Here is a 19358-nt window from a genome sequence, read left to right as displayed (position 1 = left end):
ATTATGATCTTTCCTACTTTTAAAAGCTCCACTCAAGCTTATTCTTCTACTTATGTCATTCCACACCAACTTACCACTGACAGCTCGAAACATACCTCATAGTTGAGCATCTCGTCTCCTTGTTCCCAAGTCTTCCCACCCCAAAGTTTGCAACATTTTAATAACACTACTCCTTTGTTGGAAATCTCCCAGAACAAATTGTGCTGCTTTCCTTTGACATTTTTCTAGTTCTCATATCAAGTAGTCCTGGTAAGGGTCCCATACACTGGAGCTATACTCTAACTGTGGACTTACCAGAGACTTATACGCCCTCTCCTTTACATCCTTACTACAACCCCTAAGTACTCTCATAATAATAATCATGTGAAGAGATACGTAACCTTTCTTAACTACCATCAAACGGGGTGATTGCAGACGGTTTTGAGGTTATTTTCGTCTTAACTCATGAAGGGAATCTTAAATTGTATTGTTTGTCATTCTAATAATGTGGAATATATCCAATTAATGCAATACCCCACAAACAAAAAATGTACGCCAACGCATGTTTTCCTGAGAAAACAAAAAGGAGTGTCCGAATTCACCCCATACTTCGGGGTGATTTTGGATGCACATGCTTTTTAAACCGCTGTCTGAAGTTTCAAAGCGTATTAGGTGATTTCGGATTAAAATAGTCCTTTATTTCAATTCTTCGTTCTTTTTGCTTTAGTGTTTTGATAATTAAATTGTTCTGAGGGTGTCCAAAATATGACTAGCTGGTTAAAATCATTGTAATGATAAATGTAATGTGTTACTGATCGATCTTTATTTTCTGATGAGGTAAATGTAAAGTTCTCTGTTCTAAATTGAAATATTAATAGTTATAAACTGCACAGAGATCCTACTGAAAGATCTTAATATTTTTTCTTACAAACGATACAAATCTCAGTGCAAAAAAGGTCGATACAATGAACATGTAGCTGCCATGGCCTATAAAACTGAAATACGTTTTCTATGAAAATAAACATTCCTCTCTTCCAACTTGGACTGGAAGTATTTTTCGAAATATGTTCTTTAGCAATTGTATCCTCAGTAGCGATATTAGGGAACAGAAACACTTTTCTGCTGTTTTTATATGGGCGCAAGTATTTGACATCCACATCCCTTGAACGAATATTTCAGGCCAGGCCAAAATACGGCCTGTATGCTCTTTGTTCCTCAACTTGTATTTATAATCTGTAACAAGGAATGCCAGAACGTCATTACATTCATTGTGTGCTTCATCGCATTCATTTTTACTGCTGCTGCCAGCGCCATCACTTGTTTCTGCACTGCCTTCATCTCAGCCGAAGTCCAGCCAAAAATCGACTTCCCAGAAAGATAATTTTATTTGCGGCGGCGGCGGGAAGTAGCAGGTTGTGTTGGAGCACGGCCGGAGGGTGACGAGCTTCCTTGAGCATTTCCTTCTTCCTCATTTAGCATTGGTTGTCTTCCCATTTTTTGGATGTACTTTCTGCACTTTATTTTGTAGGGTGGACCAAGGCATACCATACAAATCAAATACTTTCCTATAAGACAACTTGCCACATTTAATATCACGTAGGTCCTACGGCTTTTTCTAATAATTTTGGTTCGTAATTACACCTCGAAGCAGCTTCTTTCTGCCCCTGATAATTTCTAGGCATTGTCCGAAATCACCCAGACTGCTTTCAGTTTTCAGTAAAATGTGTGTAAAAACACTATTTTTCACTAAATCATATCAAAATTCCACAGCAATTGTTTATAAACACTTCAGTCAGTTGATCTCACAAAGTACCAGAGTTATAATGCATTCCTTCCGGTCGCAACAATCGAAAGTATCCACTTAATGATAATGCATGAACTTTCAACAATGCCAGTGCACACGGGAAATTTTCCAAAGTATGAAGTCGATTCGTAATAAAAAGCGCAGAACGCGGGAAACATAACCTCAAGGTCAAACCAAAATGCGCGCGGAAGTGAAAAGCACCAGCGGCTCGTTGCTATGCAACAAAATACGGCAAATCTACCATACTGTCCGAAATCACCTCTGTGTCCGAAATTGCCCCGTTTGACGGTACCTTGTTAATATGATTACCCCAATGAAGATCATAAGGTACTTGCATTGTTCCCCATGGGATACTATCACCCCATCAATACAATAATTAAAACTGAGAGAATTTTTCCTCTTGGTGAAACTTGACTTTTCATTGCATTTACAATCATACCATCTGTCTGCTGTCCAACTCACTACATCGTTTAAGTCCCCCTGCAGTCGTTTACAATCCAGCAACTCATTTACTATTCTATACAGTATAACATCATCATCTGCAAATATCCTTATCTGTGATTCCAGATCTTTAGTCATATCATTTATATATATTAGAAAACATAAAGGTCCAATAATACTGCCCTGCGGGACTCTTTCTCTTAATCATTGTAGGATAAGGTAACACTTCACCTACTCTAATTCTCTGAGTTCTATTTTCTAGAAATGTAGCCACCCATTCATAGCTGTTCGATGGGAGGACAACTCTGTATTTACTGGATTATCGTCAGTTCATGGAGTTCAGCAGTAACTGATGTAACACATTACTCTACAAGTATGAAGAAGAAAATTTAAGTTCCCAAGCCTGCACATTTGACTGAATACAACAACCACATGGAAGATATGAGAATGTCAACTGATACCAAACAGGAATTCATGGCAAAATGTGGTAGAGGTCAATAATGACTTATCTCTTGGATGTGAAAATTTGTAATGCCTAGCTGTCTATGAAGAAGGCTGGCAGTGATTTGCAACTGCTTTTGTTAAGGTGAGAAATTGTACTCACTTGCTTGAAGAGACTTGCTAATTTTCTGCGTGTTTCAAGAAGAAGAAGAAGAAGAAGAAGAAGAAGAAGAAGAAGAAGAAGAAGAAGAAGAAGAAGCACAACAGGACATTGGGTATCCCATCAGGTGAAGTACAATGGAATGAATCATCTCATCATACCCTGTAATGGAAGTTTTCAGTGATGATGCACTTGGGAGATGTGCTCCAGTCAGACATGCACTGAATGCATCAAATGTGGTGTACGAATGTGCTTGAGTTGCAACTATGAGTTTCATGATTGTTAAGTCATGTGAAGGGAAGATAAATTTTATAAACAAATACAACATACCTTGCTATTCATTTAAATCTCAACTGATTTGCCTGCAGCCACTTAATTATATTATGAAAATTTTATTCTGCCCTTGACTACAAAGTTGTCTATTATTTAATAACAAAAACTAGTAGTTTTATTCACATAATTTTAAATAAGAATTAAAAGTATCACACATTAATTATATTAGAAAGTTGACATTTATTGACCTGACTTATGACTAGTGACATCATATGGTTATGACTAGTGATATCATCTGGTCATTGCCCATTTCTGTAAAAATTACGTACAACTGTGAAAAAAGAATAAGACTTTGGGGCAGGGCATTATGTTGTGACCATCATATGAAAAAATAGATATAATCAAATACGAAAAGTAATCCAGCCATTGATGGGTATATGTATAAATTATTGTGACAATGCAGGCCCAGATATCAGTGAATCAGCAGCAAATTGAAGTATGCCACCAAAAAATGCTGTATGGCACATTTTCCACTTTTGCTGTAGAGGCAAAAATCGTTAAAAGTCATTACAATGAAATGATGAAATCCACAACCTATTTCCAGTCATTCGACCAGGTCAGGAATCGAATGAGTGAAGCCCCATCTAGTGGCAAGAATAGGAATTGTGCCAGCTGCCGAAGCCTGTTGCACTCCTCTGGGGCAATGGTTAATGAATGACAGATGAAATGGAGTGATATTGGAGAGTTTTGCTGAAATGAAAGATGACAAGGAAAACCGGAGTACCTGGAGAAAAACCTGTCCTGCCTCCACTTTGTCCATCACAAATCTCACATGGAGTCCTTATATCAAGGAAACAGGCACATTACATCATCTTAACTCTTAATCAACTGTCAATAACCAAATGTTTCAAAACTGAAGTAGTTTCAAAGAGAATATTAGTGGAACAATCATGTATGTTACTCAGTGAAACAATGCTGTATGTTATTTATTGATGAACTAACTTACTTATAAGACAGGGATTTGTAATCTTATAAACATGAAAATCAAAGAAGGGCTCAAAATAACATAACAGATGTAACATTTTAAAGTTATGTAGCATGCAAATACCTTAATTACTTGTGGTAATCAGCAGAGAAAACAAAACAAAAGGATTTTAGGTGTAATGGAAAAATTCTTAAAGAAGTAGATGCTTTTAAATACCTAGGAAGTAAGCTAACTGGGAAAGGAAACATCATGGAAAAAATTTCAGAGAGGATAGAAATTGCTCAAAATTTTATTACTGTGTATCAGACATAATAAGAAATGGGAAAGTACCTACCAAAGAAAAAATCATGATATATAAATTGTATTATTTGCCCATACTGACCTTTGGATCAGAATGTTGGACAAAAAAAGAAAATCTGAGTAGATTACAAGTGACAGAGATGTGCTTTCTGTAAGGGATCTTGGGTAAAACAAGGAGGGACAAGATAAGAACTGAAACCATATGAAATATGCTACAGATCAACCCTCTAAAAGAAACTATGGAGAGAAATAGGCTGAAATGGTTTGGCCACGTCAAAAGAATGGGACATGAAAGATTACCAAGAAGAGCTCTGTAATGGATAGAATCTGGAAGAAGACCAATTGGAAGACCATGAACAAGATGGAGGGATCAGATGGATGATGACATAAATCGGAGAGGACTACAGTGGTAGACAGTGATGAACGATAGAATGTAGCGAAAAAAGAGAAGATTTGGAGAGGCTCTGTGAATGACCTGTGTTACGGAACCACATTTATTCCATGGACTGCCGTGTCATATCTTACTGGCATATCTATGAACATTACAAGTGATACAACACTGTTTATCTTGTTTGTGTAATCTTTGGTTGTGGTGTAGATCATGGCGTACAATGTATCTCTTGGTCAGTGCAGTGAATTGTAAACTTGTTTTATGTAATTAAATTGGAGCATTTGTGTTAAATTGTGTTAACGTTACATTATAAGCACTTTTCTCAACATCTGGCGACCGTGACAGGACTAGTTTCCGCGTAAATATGGCAGAAATTACGAAATTGAAAAGTGAACGAACACAATTGCGCTGATTGTTTACACGTGCTGGCAATGACTTTGAACAGAAGTTAAATGCAGAACAACCCACAAGAGAAGAGGTCTCTGCAGGATTCAAGATCTTCGAGGACAAAGCTGAACGATTATTCGTGCTCGATGAAAAAATTTGTGATGTTTGGTACGCCGGAGAGCACGAAGAAGAAGAAGAAGAGATCGCTGCCGAATACGAAATCATGGAGGGATACCGCGAAAGGTGGTTAACCTTAAAGACCAGGTATGAGAATTTTTTGCATGATGACACGCTCAGTGACAATGGGGCAAATAGTATTGCTAGTACTAGTTCTAGTAAATCCAGGAGTAAAAGAAATTTAAGATTGCCTAAATTAGAACTTAAACAGTTCGATGGGATTAAGAGCTTCCGGATAGCATTACAAGTAAATTCAAGAACTGGGTGGAGCAGATGCAATGGTTAGCTAGATGTCGCCTTCCAAGGAGAATGGTACAAGTGGACTGGGGAGCGGAAGATATCAGTCTTCATGTATTTTGTGATGCGAGCAAACTTGCTTATGCAGCTTGTGTATTCTTAAGGGCAAGGAGAGGCGCAGAGGTATCGGTCCAGTTGGTCCAGGCTAAGGTGAGGATTGCTCCTGTCAAACATGTCACTATACCACGTTTGGAACTGTTGGCAGCAGTCATTGGTACCAGAATTTCTACCCAAGTGAAAGAGGCGTTGGGACTACAACGGTGCAGAACATTCTTTTGGAGCGACTCGTCAGTAGCCTTGACTTGGATAAAGCGGGCGGACAACTAGAGTACATTCGTGGGTAACCGTTGTCATGAAATACGACAGTACACCAATACTGATGATTGGCGCCACCTACCGGGGACTCTGAACGCAGCAGATCTTCCATCAAGGGGATGCGGTACAAAGGCACTCTTGAGAGCAAATGGTAGGAAGGACCACGGTGGCTAAAGGATAATCCAGAGCAGTGGCCTTTTTATGAAATTGCCGCACCTGAAGACGAAGTCAATATTGAGAAACGGAAGACAGTTATATCGAGTGTGGCGTGTAGTTCACCTGACTTTTGCTCACGTCTCTTGTATTTCTCAAGTTATGTCAAGATAGTCAGAATGATTGGTTGGATCATCAGATTTTTCTGCAACCTTACTAAGGCAAAACAAGCAAGAAGAGGTGAACTCACTGGTGAAGAAATGCAACAAGCCGAGAACACCTTGTTGAGAGTTGTGCAGCAGGAATGCTTTCGAGATCACGAGCAGGAACTTGAGAAGAAAGTCAGGGTATTCAAGGACGAAATGGGAGTTCTGAGGGTTGAAACAAAACTTACCTTTCGAGTTGGCCGTGCGCGTAGAGGCGCGCGGCTGTGAGCTTGCATCCGGGAGATAGTAGGTTCGAATCCCACTATCGGCAACCCTGAATATGGTTTTCCGTGGTTTCCCATTTTCACACCAGGCAAATGCTGGGGCTGTACCTTACTTAAGGCCACGGCCGCTTCCTTCCAACTCCTAGGCCTTTCCTATCCCATCGTCGCCATAAGACCTATCTGTGTCGGTGCGACGTAAAGCCCCTAGCAAAAAAAAAAACTTACCTTTGGGGAAGAAAGTTAAGCATTCACGAAACCCATCTTGTTGCCGTCAAACCATGCCATCGTGACCAGATTGGTTTGGGACGAACATCATCGGTCACAGCATGCAGGGCTACTGACGCTGTTAGCTAGACTCAGGGAAAGATTCTGGATTCTTGGAGTTAGGAAAGTGGCAAAAAGAGTTATTGCAAGATGTGTCAAATGTAAAAGGTACAAGGCTAGTCCTACAGCACCAGCTTTTGCTCCTTTGCCCAAGGATAGAGTGGGCTCAACAGCAGCTTTCGAGGTCTCGGGAGTGGATTATGCTGGACCGCTGTACCTAAAGTCTGGAGAAAAGGCGTGGGTTGTATTATTTACTTGTGCGGTGTATCGTGCGATACATCTGGAGCTGGTGCAGTCTTTGACAACTGATGCTTTCATTCTGGCGTTAAGAAGATTAATTGCCCGGCGTGGAAGAATTTCTGTGCTGTACTCAGACAACGGGACCAATTTCATAGGACTCAATAATGCCCTGAAAGCGTTGGATTGGGATGAGATTGTCACCCACTCGGCTGTGAGAAAGATTACTTGGAAATTTATCCCACCTACAGCAGCCTGGTGGGGAGGATGGTGGGAGAGACTAATCAGAACAGTGAAAGAACTACTGCGTCGAATCTTGGGACGAGCCTCTGTGTACTATGAAGAGTTATATACTGTGTTGTGTGATTGCGAGGCAACGATCAACTCTAGACCACTTACATACATTGCGGACCATTCGTCTGAACTAAAGCCTTTGACACCAGCAACATTTCTGCAGGGTATTCCTACAAATGAGACTCCAGATTTGGATGCAGTTGACAAGGTTGACTATGTTAAACGATGTAGGTACCTCCAGAAACTACGTGAGGACCTACGACAAAGATTCAGGAATGAATATTTGGCGCTCCTAGTTCACCACGGCCAGAGGAAGACCAACAGCATCAAGGTGGGAGATGTGGTATTGATAGGAGCAGATTCCACAAAACGCATCAACTGGCCCCTCGCGGTTGTCGTGGAAGTGTATCCAGGGAAGGATGAAGTAGCAAGAGTAGCCAAACTGAAGACATCTGAGGGAGAGCTGATCAGACCACTCCAGCGTCTCTATTCATTGGAGGTGCACACAACTCCAGAGGATTGGAACCAGCCTGAAACTGTGACTATCACTTCGCCTGAGACAAAGCCTCCACGTGAAGAATTCAAATTATCAAAAGGGGGGCGGAGAATTAAAGTGCCATCAAGACTTGATTTGTGAATACTCTTGATGTGACCTTGCTTTTGTGTTCATTTATTTATTGTGTTATGTGTTTGTGTTTCAGTTGTGGTACGGAGTATTTTGCAATTGAAAATAACAATTGCAAGGTGGGAGGATGTTACGGAACCACATTTATTCCATGGACTGCCGTGTCATATCTTACTGGCATAACTATGAACATTACAAGTGACACAACACTGTTTATCTTGTTTGTGTAATCTTTGGTTGTGGTGTAGATCATGGCGTACAATGTATCTCTTGGTCAGTGCAGTGAATTGTAAACTTGTTTTATGTAAATAAATTGGAGCATTTGTGTTAAATTGTGTTAACGTTACATTATAAGCACTTTTCTCAACAACCTGCATAAACAGAAATGTATCAGGAAGAAGAAGATTTGTGGCAGCACACACTCCTTAATCAAAATAAAATTTTACAAGCATATCACTTCAAAACTAACGTAACAGTTTTAACATATTTCAAAGAGTACGCACTATTCTTTTCCAGTGTCACAAAATGATCATGTTATAATGAAGGCAATTGCTCATAGAATTCTCTGTACTCTTGCTTTATATACTGACACATGTCCTTCAAGTATTCTTTATTTTCCTTTTATATTGCAAGTAGTCCATTGTAAAGGGTGGGAAGATTTAGAGGAAGGACGAACTTCACAGACTGCTTGGTTCTTCCTTTCCTGAAACTGACATACCATCCCCATGGTTGCAGTACATGTGGCTTTTGCAAACATACTCAGCAGTTGGGTCATCATATAGAAATTTGAACCACAATCCTTTTGTAATCTTTAGGTTGGGATCTCTATTCATCTTACTCTCAATACAGCTAAGATCTTTGATTTCATGCTCCTGCAACTCATTAACAATAAAAGGCCTTTTTAAGAATGCATTCCCAATAACATATTTCCACTCAGAAGGAACCATAAGCTGGCATACTTTTAAACACCTCTTTATTAAAGCAAAGTCCCAATCGCAAGGTAAGGAACTGTGTCCAGAACATGAGAACTTCTGACTTATTTCAGTGAAATAACCACAATGGACCAAATACATATAGAGAGAAAGAATTCGCACCAAGAAAAATAGAGATGGAAAATGATTATGATGATGATGATGATGATGATGATGATGATGATGATGATGATGATGATGATGATGATGATGATGATGATGATGATGATGAGTGTAGGAAGAAGTGGAGATTGTCCTTGTCCTTTTGTGTTTTCTTTCTACTTTTCTCTCTTCCTACATTGACATGGCATTGTGTTTTTCCTATTATGTGTTCCTTTCAGTGACCAAGCTCGATAGCTGCAGTTGCTTAAGTGCGGCAACCATCCACTATTCAGGAGACAGTGGGTTCGAAGCCTACTGTTGGCAGCCCTGAATAGGGTCTTCCGTGGTTTCCCATTTTCACACCAGGCAAGTGTTGGGGTTGTGCCTTAATTCTCTGCTCCCAGTGAATAAGTTGGTACGTCATAAAATGGTTAACACATAATCAGATATCTCAAAATGTAGATATGAGCTTATACACAATCTCTGTATGTGAAAAGGAGAAGGGCCAGTGCTTACCTGTTTATGCTCAAATGTGGAGGATATATAGGAGAATAAATTGGTGTAGATATCTCATTTTTGCTAATGTGACTTATCAGCTTATTCACCGGGGTCAGAGAATTAAGGCCATGGCTGCTTCCTTTCCCCTCCTAGCCCTTTCCTATTCCATCATCACCATAAGACCTATCTGTGTCAGTGTGACATACAGCAACTTGTACAATACTGTTCCTTTCAGTGTTCAGTGTTGATTTGCACTTGTTTGTTTCTTTCTGTTTCTTATAACAGGCACATAAATACAGAAACATGAAAAGCACGAGAAGGAAAGGACTGAAGCAGCAGAAATGTAGATATGGAGGAGACTTAATCAGATGAGCTGGAGAGAGATGAAAAACAATAATGAAATACTGAGAGAGGCAGATGAAAAGAAGATTCTTGTTAGCATTAATGAGAAAAGAAATATAAACTACCTTGGCCATATCTGCAGCACAACAGCTTCTTTCATTGTACACCCCTGGAGAAAGTCTTGCTGGCAAGAGAGGGATAACACAGCCAAGATGGTCTTATTTCGAGAACGTATTGAAAACCCTGAACTGCAAATGTTATGCAGAGTTCAAGCAACTAGCTCAGACAAAACCCTATAGCTGCAGCAACAAGGCCTGCACTTTAGAGTGCGATGTGACAAATATATTCGGTGGAGAAATTTTTTTTTTTGCTAGTGGCTTTACGTCGCACTGACACAGATAGGTCTTTTGGCGACAATGGGATAGGAAAGGCCTAGGAGTTGGAAGGAAGTGGCCGTGGCCTTAATTAAGGTACAACCCCGGCATTTGCCTGGTGTGAAAATGGGAAACCATGGAAAAACCATCTTCAGGGCTGCCGACCGGGATTCGAACCCACTATCTCCCGGATGCAAGCTCACAGTTGCGTGCCCCTAACCGCACGGCCAACTTGCCCTGTGTGTGGAAATAAGTTCAATCCATACAACCACAAACATTATTCTCCCATTATGAGTAAAAATAAATAAATAGATATAACACTTCCAGTTCTGGAGAAGCAAATGGTATTGGGGTTCACTCACCCCACACTAGGAATGAGTACCAGGTTAACTCCTGGGGTCAAACACAGGAGGGAATATGGCTAACCACTCTATCCCACTTAATGCCAAGGTTACAAATAGTGGAATCCTTTACCTTCAACTCAGTGGCATATGCTGGGATCAAGACGTGGGCTACCACTAGACTTAGATTACCCCGTTTTCTATGGTTGGTTTACTGAATGTCAAGCCTTAAACGTTTTAAGGTATAGCCAATGGAGAAGCCTGCTGTATTGTCAAGGTTGCTTCACAAGCTACCGCCCTGGCCTCTGCTACTGTCAATACTCAACGACTGATCAGTAGAGATGGTGGCCTAAGGTTTAGCGAATTAAAGTCCTTATTAAAGTCATTGTGAAGCGGCTATATGAATAGAATGCTTGCCTTTGGTCTGATGACCCCAGTTCAATTCTCAGAATTAACACCCTGCAGTGTCTTCTTACAAGGTTGTAGAAGTAAGTGGGAGTGAAATACCAGCACTCTGTTAATGCCCCTGGCTTGGGGCCTGAGTGTTTATGTTCTCTTCACCATTCATTTCATTCCTAATTAGGTCACCACCAATCCTATACAGATGACATGCACTATTATTATTAAATAAAAATTTTGAATTTTACAGCATTACCAGAGGTCGTACCCATCATTCACTGATTCCTAGGGAGATCAGTGGTGATGTGCGACCCATGACCATCGGTTCAATTCCAGCCAACAAAAGAGAACAGTAAACCTGAAATATTACATTTCATTTTAATAAATCTACCTATAAAAAGAAAACTATATTACACCTATAACAATAGCCCTGCAGTGTCTTCCTACAAGGATGTAGAAGTAACTGGGAGTGAAATACCAGCACTCTGTTATCTATGAGTATGAGGTGAGGAAGTATATACGATGAGGAATGCATGATTGTTAGTTAGCAGTGGCGATCTGACGGGACGAACCCTAGCACACCTATCCCCCTCAGTCTCCGCACCTATCGGATATACATCAGCAAGCAGCATGAGGTGGGTCGAGGGAAGACGGACTCAGAGCCTTGGCTGCAAGATCTGTCTCCAATGCCTTGCTCTCAGAAAAATGTTTCTTCTCATTGCTTTCAAGTTTTGTAAATGGAACAATGTATCAGATGCTTACGTTATAATGTCCTTTAGATATCCATCGTTCTCATTTGACGTTTGGGCTTCACTGATAACCTTAGAAGCCCTCAGTATATGCCATTGCTTCTACTCCTTCGAGAGTCCTTGCAATCTCTATGGAGGTGGCTTTGCTTTGCAGAACATTCTAGCACAATCACTTCTACAGGGTGGCACACGAAATGTCAAATATCAGAAATGTTTTATAAAATGTGTAAACCTGGGCTCACAACCATGCCCTTTCGTGAACAGAAACCTTATTTCATGTGTGATCCGACAGGCAGCACCACATGTCGCGCATGTGTACCGGCTGCCAGTTATACAGCATAGCGGACAAAGGGAGATTGACGCATGAACAGAAGTGAAGATAGTGTTGTTTTATGCGGAAACAAAGAGCGTAGCTTGGACCCAGGAAAGGTTTCGTGTTCATTTCCGTACTTGATGGGCTCCTTGCTGGCAGATGGTAAACAGACTGGCCAGGCAATTTGAAACAGAAGGCAACATACTGGAGAGAAAACGACCCAGCCTCAAGCCGGCCTGCTCACCGGAGAATGTTGCTGCTGTGAGAGCGGTTGTGGCTCGGATCCCTTTCAAATCCACCAGAACTGCATGTGTTCAGCTAAGCATCTCTCGTCGGTCAATTCAGAGAATACTGCAATCTGACCTTTACGTGTTTCCATACAAAATGACAACAGATCATAAACTAATGGCGCATGACAAGCAACGGCAAGTGCAGTTTGCTGCGTGGGCTATTGCAGAAATTAATCCCATATTGCACAACACATGGTTCAGTGATGAGGCACACGTCTATCTCAATGGTGCAGTGAACAAACAGAATATCCGGTTTTGGACGGAAAAACGGCCTGCTATTGTGCACGAGGTTGAAAGTCATGGTGTGAAAGTGTGTGTGTGGGCTGCAGTTTCCAGTCATGGAATTATTGGGCCAATCTTTTTCAATGACACAGTCAATAGTGCGCGTTACTTGAACATGTTCCTTCCAGAACTCTTTGCATCACGACTACCAATAGAGACACATTGGTTCATGCAAGATGGAGTTCGTTCGCACACAGCAAATGTTATTCTGGACTTCCTGAATGAACATTTTGGGCTCCGTGTGATGTCGCATCGATATCCCGAGCGTTTTCAGAGCGGCTCAATCTGGTCACCGCATAGCCCCCATCTCAATCCCTGCGACTTCTTCCTGTGGGGATATTTGAAGGAGACAATCTACCGCTATAAACCAAAAAATGTACAGCAATTGCTAGCAACCATTGTGACTTTCTTCCAAGGGTTGAGTGAGGACTTGTGTCATAGAGTGATCACGGACATGCGGATTCATCTTGAAGCCGTTGTACACCAAGAAGGTTGAGGTACTGAACATGTCCTGTGCACGGACTAACCATGCACATGTCAGTAAATGTTGTAACGCCATTTTGTATTCAATATCTTGTATAGTACATTTTCTATAAACAATTTCCAGTGTATGACATTTCATGCACCACCCTGTACTTTTTTTAAAATAAAAAACTCTAGAAGCAATACAGTGGATCAATGATCTTGACATCAGTTGTAAGGAGTCTTTTCTTGTTCATTGTTTTCTTGTATGTAAACATGTATATAATTTATTTCTGTACTCAACTTGATTCTATGAGCCATGCACTTGATAGGGGGTTAGCTCTACACCCGGCAGCCTTTGCCCCCAGGAATTAACCTGGTACTCATTTTTGCTGTAGGCTGAGTAAACCTCAGGGCCATGTGCACCTCTGGAAGTGGAAATCTTGTTTCTTAAATTTTACGACTTCCTGATGGGGATTCCAACCCGCGTCCTTCCGGGCAAACCGAGCACGCCTTTACTGCCTCGGCCAGGCAGCTCCTAGGTCTATTACCAGAGATCCTTAATTTAATAAGTACTAAAGATATAATTTAAAAGATACATACAGAAATAAAATCCAGGCGTAGTTCTAAATCCCGAATCCAGCTGCCCAAGCTTTTCAGTGACGGATAGGAAATATTACTCCACATCTTAGGGACCTGAAATATGGCCAAGAAATTCATAATCATTAAGTATGACTAAGCTGTTCATCAACATTAACTCACTACAAAAATAACCCAAGTTAGTGACATTTTCACACTGGGCCATTCTTTCTCATAATCCAAAAAGACAAAAATTGACAAAGATAACACAAAATTAAAGGTGGAAGGTTAACTTGACATAACAGAGAATTTCTCAAGTCACACATAATGGAAAATGAAATTCACTTATGGTTGTAGAGACTTGAAGTAGGCAGAAAATAATCACATGTATAGTCACTCAAGACAAGAATGGGTGCATGGTATTGTATGTTCCTCAAATTAAAATATTTTATAAGACTTAATTATAATTATTATCAAAATATAATTCACCTCCCATGTAGATGCAAATTGTGTGATACCCACTACAATATTATATATCTATAGGTTCAAATGTTTCTGATAAGTCTACCTATTGGGAACTCTTTCTTTTCTTGAGCGACTCTACAATGATTTTTTGGTTCCATATTGACTTTTATCTAACAGTCTCACAACACTGAAAAGAAAACAGGAGTTGATATAAGTCTTTCTCATCAATACCATATAAATACCTGTATAAAATATGTATTATACAGTTTTTTGTATAGTACTGACAAGGCATCGTACTATGATTTACACTCATTTGAAAAAAAATGGACATCATGAAGAAAGACATTTCAGGGACACACAAGTGAGTACTGGCATAGGAAATGGTAGTACAAATAAAATATCAAAATACTGCACTACACCAAGTGTAGGGGTAGCGTGCCTGCCTCTTACCCGGAGGCCCCGGGTTCGATTCCCGGCCAGGTTAGGGATTTTTACCTGGACCTGAGGGCTGGATCGAGGTCCACTCAGCCTATGTGATTAGAATTGAGGAGCTATCTGACGGTGAGATAGCGGCCCCGGTCTCGAAAGCCAAGAATAACGGCCGAGAGGATTTATTGTGCTGACCACATGACACCTCGTAATCTGCAGGCCTTTGAGCTGAGCAGCGGTCGCTTGGTAGGCCAAGGCCCTTCAAGGGCTGTAGTGCCATGGAGTTTGGTTTGGTTCGGTTTGGTTTGGTACTACAGCAAGCATTTATTGCAGGGTAACAAACACTTTATAGGATGCACTTAGTATGCTATTGACCCGCCCGTAGCATGGAGAAGGTGGTGATATGGTCAGGCATGGATGTTTGAAGTTTCCCCTGAGGAAGATCCTGCTATAGCTGGTGCAACTGACCCTTCAAATCTTTCGTACTTGCCTCAGGCTAAAGTTGCCACCCGATCTGGTCCCAAATAAACTTGATGAGTGAGAGGGCTGGAGACTTTACTTGCTAAGGAAGGCAGGTCAGAGATATCCATGCTGTGTAAGACTGGGCATTATCCTATTGAAAATTAGGCTTGTCGAGTTGCACCAGGAAGGGAAGCACACACAGTGCCAGATTTTCCAGGACATAATGTTACACCAGCAGGGTTCATTCAATCACCACCAGTGGGGAATCATAGGGAATAGCACCCCACACCATGACACCTGCTTTTGGGGTGGAGTGCCACTCTACAGTGAAGTGTGGATCACTGTGCCGGCCAGTACGTCTCCAGACTCAAATTTGGCAGTTGACTGTATCCAGACAGAACCGTGATTTGTTGCTGAACACCACTCATTGTACATCTGGAAGCTGCCATGCTGATTGTTCCTGGCAGAAATTCAAATGAGCTCACCAATACTCAGGTTAGCTCAGTAATGTTCAGATCATAGATGTCGTAGCGACACAATGATGACATACCGTACACTACTAGTTACTAGATATGGTACTGAAGGACACAGGTGTATCCCCAGCTGCCATGACATGTCTCTGGATGGTGTGCAGCAATGCTATGGAGTGTTTACTGTCTGTCACATGATGAAACAATCTTGACATGTGCATACCATCACATTCCCACTGTGTCCAACACTGATGCTCAGTGTATTCTCCCACTCTAGGGACACCAAGACCTTGACGGCAGTGTGGGGGCTTACGTGCTAGTTGATCCTGAGGGCTGTGCCAGCTCAGGGTTACCCATGCTGGATTGGCCTTGGTGTAGGGCCAGACTAACAAGGTGTCCCCCGAGATGCCTGAGAGGTGTCTGTGCTCTTTATTCTTCATTTCTATTTCCTTTCTTCCTATCGTAACCTCACGAATTTTCAATTCTCTTACTGTCGCGCCATCCTCTCTGCCTCGGGTAGTAAAGTTCTATGGAGGTTTCACCCTCCCTCAATCACAAGTTTCGGGTTGTGGCCAGGTGATGCATGGCTACTGGGAGAGTCGTTCTTAGTGACCCACCCCAATCACAAGTTTTGGGTTGTGGCGAGGTGATGCATGGCTACTGGGAAAGTAGTTCTTAGTGACCCCCCACCAGATATCGGGCCCGACTTCGAATTCAGGAAATCTGTTAGGAATGTACGGGTTTTCTGAGGATTTTTTGATGATACAGACCACTATTTGATCTGCAGTGAGCTAAGTATCTCTAAGCATATGATAGAGAAAGTGAAATCTGTCTGCAAACGAATAAGCGTAGAAATTTCCAGGACAAGGAAATTAGACAGAAGTACATGGATGTAATTAGTGAGAAGTTCCAAACAGTGGACAGTAAGCAAGTTCAGGATACAGAAAAAGAATTGGTGGCATACAGGGATGTTGTAGTAGAAACAGCAAGGGAATGAATGCCTAGGAACAACTGTGAGTAAAGGTGGGGAAAAGCAAACATCTTGGTGGAATGATGAAGTGAGAGCAGCTTGTAAACATAAAAAGAAGGCTTATCAGAAATGGCTCCAAACAAGGGCTAATGCAGACAGGGAAATGTACATAGATAAAAGTAACAGAGCAAAACATGTAGTTATTGAATCCAAGAAGAAGTCTTGGGATATTTTGGTAATAACCTGGAAAGGCTATGTCAAGCAGTAGGGAAACCTTTCTGGACAGTAATAAAGAATCTTAAGAAGGGCAGGAATTCAAGTGAACTCATAGTACATCCCAGGGAATCACTGGACAGGTGGAGGGAATATTTTGAAAATCTTCTCAACGTACAAGGAAATCTTCCTGGTGAGGTGGCGAACAACCAAGCTCATGGGGAGAAGGAAAATTATGTTGGTGAAATTACACCTGAGGAAGTGGAAAAGGTGGTAAATAAACTCCATTGCAATAAAGCAGCAGGAATAGATGAAATTAGACCTGAAATGATGGCAGGGATAAAATGGCTTCATAGAGTAATAAGATTAGCATGGAGTGTTGGTAAGGTACCTCCATATTGGACAAAAGCAGTAATTGCAAGCTCATGGTGAGGAGGAAAATTATGTTGGTGAAATTATGGCTGAGGAAGTGGAAAAGGTGGTAAATAAACTCCATCATCATAAAGCAGCAGGAATAGATGAAATTAGACCTGAAATGATGGCAGGGATAAAATGGCTTCATAGAGTATTAAGATTAGCATGGAGTATTGGTAAGGTACCTTCATATTGGACAAAAGCAGTAATTGCACCTATCTACAGGCAAGAAACAGGAAGGATTGCAAAAACTATTGAGGTATCCTATTGATTAGTATACCAAGCAAAAGTATTCACTGGCATCTTGGAAGGAAGGGTGTGATCAGTGGTTGAGAGGAAGTTGGAAGAAAACCAATGTGGTTTCAGACCACAGAGGGGCTGTCAGTATCAGATTTGTATGCCAGGTAACTGAAAAATGCTACGAGAGACAGATATGTTTCATAGATCTAGAGAAAATATATGACAGGTTACCGAGGGAAAGGATGTTCGCCATACTGGGGAACTATTGGATTAACGGTACATTATTAAAATCAATCAGAGGCATTTATGTTGACAACTGGGCTGCAGTGAGAATTGATGGTAGAATGAATTCTTGGTTTCAGGTATTTACAGGGGTTAGACAAGGCTGTAATCTTTCACCTTTGTTGTTCATAGTTTACATGGATCATCTGCTGAAAGGTTTAAAGTGGCAGAGAGGGATTCAGTTAGGTGAAAATTTAGTAAGCAGTCTGGCCTACGCTGACGACTTGATCTTACTGGCAAACTATGCTGAAAGCATGCAGTCTAATATCTTGGAACTTGAAAATAGGTGCTATGAGTATGGTATGAATATTACCTTTCCAAGACTAAACTGATGTCGTTGGTAAGAAATCCAAGAGAATTGAGTGTCAGATTTGTGAAACAAAGCTGGAATAGGGAGGTAATTTCAAATATTTGGGATGTGTGTTCTCCCAGGATGGTAATATAGTGAGATGGAATCAAGATGCAGTCAAGCTAAAGCAGTGAGCTTGTGGTTGCGATCAAAAGTATTCCATGAGAAGGAAGTCGGCTCCTGGACGAAACTATCTTTACATCAGTCTGTTTTCAGATCAACTTTCTTTATGGGAACGAAAGCTAGGTGGACTCAGGATATCTTATTCATAAGTTAGAAGTAACAGATATGAAAGCAGTGAGAATGATTGCTGGTACAAACAGATGGGAACAATGGCAGAGGTACTCGGAATGATGAGATAAATGCTAAGTTAGGAATGAACTCGATGGATGAAGCTGTATGCATACACCGGCTTCGGTTTTGGGGTCATGTGAGGTGAATGGAGGAGGATAGGTTACCTAGGAGAATAGTAGACTCTGTTATGGAGGGTAAGAGAAGTAGAGGGAGACCAAGACGATGATGGTTAGACTCAGCTTCTAATGATTTAAAGATAAGAGGTATAGAACTACATGAGGCCACAGCACTAGTTGCAAATAGAGAATTGCGGCGATGTTTAGTAAAGTAAAATGGGTGGGTGGATGGATGGATGGATGGATGGATGGATGGATGGATGGATGGATGGATGGATGGATGGATGGATGGATGGATGGATGGATGGATGGATGGATGGATGGACGGACGGACGGAGGGACGGACGGACGGATGGACGGACGGACGGATGGACGGACGGATGGATGTTATCATTTCTTTGCATATACCATATAAATGGTGATTTACTATTGACAATGAATTACATAAAACATCTAAATAAATATCTTCTAGAAATGAAACAGGGATACCAAAACAAAGGAAGAAATTAACTGAAAATTTTGGCACTGATCCTCGCACACCAAAGAGCTTCTTCCCAATCATCTCCCAGTAACTGTATGCCAAGGTTTTTTTAACAATGCTCTGCAATCATCCATATAGCATCTGACAAGCTGTCCATCATGCTATGTTCCAAATTTATTTCTGAACCTTGTGATTGTATCTGGCACATTCTTAAAAAATTCACCAATGACATACAAGACATAACATTTTGTAGTTGATATACTTTGTCTTTGTGGCAGCCTCCTCATGGGGGAAGTTGTATTAATGAATAATAAATATATTATATTCTTGAATTATTTTTGTAGCTTTTTCTTATTTGGAATATCTTTAGTATATTGTATTATAAATGGCATATATTAGTAAGGATAGAACAGTATATTTGAACTCTCCCAGTTGCCATTCATTCATTCATTCATTCA

The 19358-nt window shown here is 40.9% G+C and overlaps 1 protein-coding gene across 1 annotated transcript in view; it reads right to left on the bottom strand.

Moving 5' to 3' along the window:
- Dhc16F (Dynein heavy chain at 16F) overlaps positions 1–19358 on the bottom strand; it is a 1052459-nt gene that overhangs the window by 76979 nt on the left and 956122 nt on the right. The window contains exon 63 of the mRNA XM_068227815.1: positions 13740–13832. Coding sequence (XP_068083916.1) covers positions 13740–13832 — 93 coding nt within the window. The remainder of the gene's footprint in view (positions 1–13739; positions 13833–19358) is intronic.

Source organism: Anabrus simplex, chromosome 5, assembly GCF_040414725.1.
Source record: "Anabrus simplex isolate iqAnaSimp1 chromosome 5, ASM4041472v1, whole genome shotgun sequence".
Taxonomy (NCBI): Eukaryota; Metazoa; Arthropoda; class Insecta; order Orthoptera; family Tettigoniidae; genus Anabrus; species Anabrus simplex.
Note: the sequence above shows the minus strand (reverse complement) of the source record. Positions and strands in the feature narration are given on the sequence as shown.